Raw genomic sequence first — 6688 nt, 5'->3', positions numbered from 1 at the left:
TTTAAGGATTTCTGGGCCCTAGCAAATTACGGCTGGCGCTGTTACTTGTGCCCACAGGGCGTCCTTCCGAGGGTCATTTGGAACTTTGAAAACAAAGGGCAGCTTTGCTTTGCTGAAAACATTTACTAGGATTATTCTAAGGTTAAACTTCCTTAGCATAGAAAAACAGCCTGAAACAGCCCCCCCCCCCCCCCGTGCCAGCTCAAACACTCAGCCCTGTCATGAATAGTGACATTGCTATAATAAAAAATAAATCATCATATCAATACCTCTTGTCTATTAGTGTCTGACACAGGGGCTTTGACTCAACAGCACCTGACTCAAAATGCTTTCCGGTGGTTCTCAACCTTCCTAATGTCGTGACCGTCTAATACAGTTTCTCATGTCGTGGTGACCCCCAACCATAAAACTATGCAAGTGTTCTTTCACAGAAATTAAACCCAAACTGACCAATGGCGTGAAGATCCATTGTTCGTGATTGTATATAGATTGTTTTTTTTCCCCAGGGTTTCTCAGCTCAGTTTTGCCTCTAGTCCCACCATGCTGATCTCACTCTTTTCCGCTGCTCCAGACAGACAAATGCTCTATCTTGATCTACCCCGCAAGGCTGTTGGGTGGATGGTGCTTCCCTGGCCAAGCTGCTTGCCCTGCTACGACCCCTGTGAAAGGGTTGTTCGACCCCCCCCAAAGGGGTCCCGACCCCCAGTTTGAGAACCACTGCTCTAAGATGTTTCCAGACTTGAACTATTCTGCTGTGACAGCAAACACGGTTCCCTTCTGAAACCGTAATCATACCAATAAGCTTATTCGGAGGGACCCAATTAGGGCTTTGAGTCAGCCATCCACATTGGATGGAAAATCAAGTCCACAAACAGGCATTCGTCCGTGCCTTCTTTTGGCATGTCACCACCCAGTCACTTGGTGGAGAGATAACATCGTGGAAACAGCGAAACAAACGTTTATTTTTTTTCCCAGGGCTGAAGCGAATCTGAGCTTCCTTGGAGTGACGACCTCTATCTGCCTTTTCAGTCTGAATGCAAAAGGCTAGAGATGGGGCGGAGACGGAGGCTGCCTGGATGTGGAGCTCTCTTCCTTGGCTTTCCTTTCAGAATTTCTCCCCTTAGGCTGCCTCTCTGCAGCAGCTGATGTGGACTGCTTGCCCTTTGGGGAAGAGGCTGGCTGGGACAGCCAATTAGTGGCCCGGTTCTGTGCCAGAAAGTCCAGGATTTCGTCCAAATTCTCCCGGGCCATGGCCATTTTTTGCCGGCTCTGGAGAGCTAAGCTGGAGGGCAGTTCCCGCAGGGACGGCGAGGACTTGAAGTGAGACTGGAGCTCTTCCATGCTTTCGTGCACCCGGATTGCTTTCTCCTGGATGTGGGCAGGGAGGTCAGCAACGTGGGGCAGGAGATCGTGGTATGTGCTGTAAAGCTGCAGGGCCAGAGTTCGGGTCAGATCCAGCGCTTTCAACTCCAGCTGCTAAAAAAAGAGAGAGGGTCCTTTTGAAAAGAACCATTTATTTAACTGGCATATTTTTATCCCGTTCTCCCCCTAATGTTCAAAATATTGTGTTAGGCTCTAGGCATTTTCTTATGAGCATATTTATTTGCATTATAGTAATGTAAATGGAAGAAGGTTTTCAAATTGAAACAAGCTTGTTCGTGCTGCTGGGAACACAGGAGAATGCTGTCAGTTGTTTGCATGCTGATACTGCTGTGAAATACACATAAAATTAAAGAACCTGTAACATAAATACAGCCCGACTGGGGTGGTGGGAGGAGCTGGGACTCATTGCCGACTTAATTGGGCAGCTGGGGAGTCAGTTACCGTGGAGCACCAATCAGGCAGGGGACACTCCGTCCCTGACTGCCTCCCCCTCTGCTTTCCTGCTGCATGAAGAGGCAGCAGTCAGGTAGGGCAGCCCCTGCCCAAGCACCCCCGCTGCCTAGGTGTGCGGGAAGGAGGCTGGGAGCTTCCGCCAGAGTTCGCCCCCTCCCTGAGCAGCTCCGCCACAGCCTTGCTAGGCCTCAGCGGAGCTGCCCGGAGAGAAGGGAGCCTAGAGCCCTTTTGTATTTTTTGTACAACGGGTTTTCTGCTAGTATCTACATAAAAGACCACTGCTAGGAAGTCACCTCTATCAAACCCAACCAGAGAGCAATGTTATGTATCTTATTGTTTAGCCTATATGGGGTTTCTTTCTGTGTTTTTCTAATTACTGTGTAGCTTGTCAGTGCCAATTTATTTACTTGGCACATTTTCATCCCATTCTTCCCCTAAAGTTCATCGTGTTCTCACAACCACCCTGCCAGGCAGGCCAGGCGGAGAGAATATGACTGATCTAAGTTCACCAGTTAGCTTTCATGGCAGAGGGTGGATCCATTTACAAGTCTTCGGATCACAGCCCAGCACTGGTTCTCAGGTCCTATTACTGCTGCCAGGCCCAGACTACAGAAACCAAGCCCCCTAAATGGATGGCCACGCCCACTTGGAGTGATCACTCCAACCCCAAGGCAACTAGTTTGAATCCACGGTGCAAAAATTGGGGCAGAGAATGCTGGCACAATCTTCCTTGTCCTTTAGTGTAGCGATCCCCAACCTGTGGGCTGCGGACCACATGTGGTCCTTCAACTAATTGGAGGTGGGCCCCGAAGGACGCCTTCTCCCCCCCCCGGGCCCTTTACTTCATCCCTCCCCCCGGCCCTTTACAACACACTTTGGGTGTCATTGTCTCCCATCACTCCCAGATGGGACTACCTTGTTGCAGAGAAACAAGCTCAGGGTTCCCATTGATTTGTCATTGTCATGAATTTTAGGATGCTGCTTTAAGATGCTTTTGAATGCATTTGTTCTGAACATTTTAATTTTACAATTTTGTAAAAGGCATTTCTGATTTTAAATTTTCCACCTGGAAGCTGGCAACGCCAGGGGGGACCACACCTGCTTTAGGATGCTTAGGGCTAATCCTGCGTTGAGCAGGGGGTTGGACTAGATGGCCTGTATGGCCCCTTCCAACTCTATGATTCTATGAGTTAAAATTTCCATGAAAATAAAATGATCCTTATGTTCATTGTTGTGGCGTGTCTGTATCTTATTTTGAAGGGATGTTTAAACATTACCATAGCGATCAGAGAGCATCAGGGCAGTGGTTGAGAGTAGAGGAGTAAACTACCCCCCCCCCACTGGGCCTCAGTAAAAGGCGTTGAGTGGTCCCCGATGATAAAAAGGTTGGGGACCACTGCTTTAGTGGACAGAAGCAAACAGGTGTGGTCCCCTCTGGCGTTGCCAGCTTCCAGGTGGAAAATTTAAAATCAGAAATGCCTTTTACAAAACTGTAAAATTAAAATGTTCAGAACGAATGCATTCAAATCTTGCAAAATTGCTGTTAATGTCTTTTTTCAGATATTACACTGTTGTCCACAGGAAGACCTGGATGAAACTTGTTTCGCTGAGTTCTCTCTTCTTCAGTGGACTCACAGAACCACATAGGACCAGTGTCTAGACATGTGCCCAGATAAAGGAACCTCACAGTTTACAGCTGTCCTAGAAGAATTCGCCCCCCTTTTTAAACAGTTTTTCCAGCTCACAGAAACATCTCTTCTCTCAACAATTCAGGAATCACCCGGGGTGAGAATTCAGCTGTAAACTGGCAGGGGCTCATGGAAATTGGACATTATGGACATAATGTGGACATTATTATTATTAATTATTATTATTATTTCAATTTATTTCCTGCCACTCCCAAGAATGGCTCATGGCGGGTTACAACTTATCCCCATTTAAACCCCAATAAAACCCCATTTTACGGGGTCATTAAAAGTTGTGCAATAAAAACAAAATAGAACAAAAACGTGGTCGTATTAATCAATTCTCCGATCCGCCCCGACACATATCTAAATAAGGGAGTAGGGAAAGGTGGCCATCGAAGGCACGTGACTCAATGCCTCAACCATAGACTTGGTGGAAGAGCTCAGTTTTACAGGCCCTGCGGAATGCCGAAAGCTCCCACAGGGCCTGTAGATCGACCGGGAGCTTATCCTACCAGGTCAGGGCCAGGACCGAAAAGGCCCTGGCCCTGGTCGAGGCCAGGCATGCTTCCCTAGGGCTGGGAATGACCAGCAAGTTGGTACCTGCAAGCATAAAGCTCTGTGGGGGGCTTAGGGTGACAGGCGGCCCCTCAGGTATATGGGTCCCAGACCGCAAAGGGCCTTGAAGGTCAAAACCAAAATCTTGTACCGGATCCAGACAGCAACTGGCAACCAATGCAGCTGCCTCAGCACAGGCTGGATATGGGCCCTCCAAGATGTTCCTGTGAGGACCCTCACAGCCGCATTTTGTACATCTGGAGAGCCTAAGTTTGCCCACCCCCACTCCAGCTCTTCCCCCTTCATGATGCCCATTCTTTCTCAAGATACCTCAGGCACTATGAATGGAGTCTCCTTGGTGCACGTTCTGGAAATCTTTGGGCTCTTCAGCGGTTCTTGTTTCGAGCCCTTTTGTGCCCACAAGTTGTGCAGTGACTCAGGGATGCTTGCAACACTCAGAATACTTTGGCCACGGGTACGGTCTAACTGGAAGACAAAGAAATGTATTTAAAAGTCCTGCATACCATTGCAATAAGCACAGGGCACTATCTGAATTTTGTGGACCCATCGTCTCCCAGCGGGCGAGATGCCTTAGAGCCCCCTCCCCACCTTGGTGCAGCTATAGTCCGGCGCAGGGATGGAGTTCGTACTCAGTCTTTTTCAACTTTCTGACCATGGAGGAACTCCTGAATTAGTTTTCAGGCTTTGAGGAACCCTGGAAGTGGTGTCAGGCCCACTTCCTGACCCCTTAGGGCAGGGGTCGTCAAACTGCGGCAAACATTGTAGTCCATGGACATCTGGAGGGCCACAGTTTGACTATCCCTGCCCTAGGGGGTGGGAGCCAGCCAATCAATCAATGGATCATTTGCCATTTCCATTGTGGAGAAAGAATCTAGGCCTGTAGAACAACAGGGGAAATGGGTTCCAGAGACATCCGGTGATGTTAGTGGCCACCCAAACCTCTGGGGAAAGCTGCATAACCCTTAGGGAGCTCTCATGTAAGTTTCCCCGAAATCCTGATTGGGAATCTCTGCTGTATGGCTTTTAAGGCAGGATACATTCAGAGTTGCACTTGCTCTCCCCGTGTATGGAATATTGTCCCGCTATATAAAGTTATTCCCCCCCCTACCTGACTAGTATCGAAGCTTTCTCTGACAGGAAAGCACTCTTATTTGCTTGGCTGAACTCTTTCCCCTCTAATGTTCTTTTAGGAAGGTTTAACCGCATTCATTTAGCGGAGAGACTATGTTTTCACGGCTGTATGGTCCCTGATCTCCTTCCGCGTATTATTATGTTTTGCCCTAAGTTTTCTTTATACCGTCAGGGGATATCCGATATTCTATCTTCCCTTCAACTCCATAGTAACGAAACGGCAGCGATCAATAAACTACTTGATAGCAAGGATCCCGAGCGGACTGCCCGCATTGCAAAATTTTTAGCAAAGATTTTTAGTATTAACTGCCTGTTTTTAACAAAATTGAGTAACTCTGCCTGACTCTTATAATTGTACCATTTTGTATCTCCTTACCTGTATTGTTTGTTACGCCAATAAAGGCTTTTTGTATCCTATCTTTGTTCAGAGTTGGTTGGCCATTGCCTGTCTCTGCATAGTGATCCTGGATTTCCTTGGTGGTCTCCCATCCATAAACTGACCAGGACTGAACCTGCTGACCTTCCGAGATTGATAAGATCAGGCCAGTCATAACAGACCACAATATTTTCTTCCCTCTATGACCCATTATGCATGGCAGCAGCCTGGAGTATACGGCTGCCCTGGTGCGTGCAAAACACCGGGGCTGGACTGCCCAGCATACTGCATGGAGGCGGCAGCAGCGGGAGGGGAGTGGGGGGAATGCCCCCCCTGCACAATGGTGAGGAACAGCATGACGCTCTCTCACCAAGGTGGGGGTGGGGAACTCCCCAGCCAGCTTCACGGCTCCGTGGAGCTGACAGGGGCGTGCGGTGTCCCTGTAGGGACACCGTAGGTTGGGGGCCGGGCCAGGCGGAAAAGCCCATCTCTGTTGATTATGCAGTGCTGGCCCAACACAGCCTCCGCTGGCACCCGCGGCATCCCTGGGAACATGGAAAATTCTGCGTTCCCTTGCCATGGTCTTCTTAGGTGCTGTGCCGGGCCAGGGCTCGGATGGTGGCAACGTCATGCACAATCAGGGCTGCCCTGCTGCCACCATCCGAGATTTCCTGCCCCATGCATCATTGGTTCCTGTCACTCCATTGCCCCAAATTCCAGTGCTTTGCAGATCTTGCTTTCTTTTCCTGTTATCCGATGACCTCTGACCCTCACTGACAGCAGGAAAAGGGGGAAATCCATCATGCACAATAGCATCCCCCCCCATCAAAGTTGACAGGTATTATAAATAAATAAATAAATCTCTATTCTTCTAAGCCTACCATTCCTATGCAGCTCAGGGCATGAGATGATATAATAATGTATTGTTTTTCTTATTATTGGATTTATTACCCGCCACTCCCAGACAAGCTGGCTCATGGTGGGTTACATACAAAATACAAGGAATACAATCCCCAATTAACACCCCCCACACATTAAAACCCCATAAAATTAGAGAAAAATACAAAAACCAAATGGCGGA

General features: G+C 48.5%; 1 protein-coding gene across 6 annotated transcripts in view; it reads right to left on the bottom strand.

The window, feature by feature from the left end:
- Positions 1 to 942: 942 nt before the first annotated feature.
- The window catches only part of LOC143835052 (uncharacterized), a 28125-nt gene continuing 22379 nt past the window's right edge, over positions 943 to 6688 (bottom strand). For all 6 annotated transcript variants that reach the window (XM_077332163.1, XM_077332162.1, XM_077332160.1 and 3 more), the window contains 2 exons: positions 4410 to 4565; positions 943 to 1476 (listed from right to left, as the gene is read on the bottom strand). In XM_077332163.1, the coding sequence (XP_077188278.1) occupies positions 1045 to 1476; positions 4410 to 4565 (588 nt within the window). In that variant the 3' untranslated portion in view covers positions 943 to 1044. The remainder of the gene's footprint in view (positions 1477 to 4409; positions 4566 to 6688) is intronic.

This window comes from Paroedura picta, chromosome 4, assembly GCF_049243985.1.
Source record: "Paroedura picta isolate Pp20150507F chromosome 4, Ppicta_v3.0, whole genome shotgun sequence".
NCBI lineage: Eukaryota > Metazoa > Chordata > Lepidosauria > Squamata > Gekkonidae > Paroedura > Paroedura picta.
This window is presented reverse-complemented; position numbering and strand designations above follow the sequence as displayed.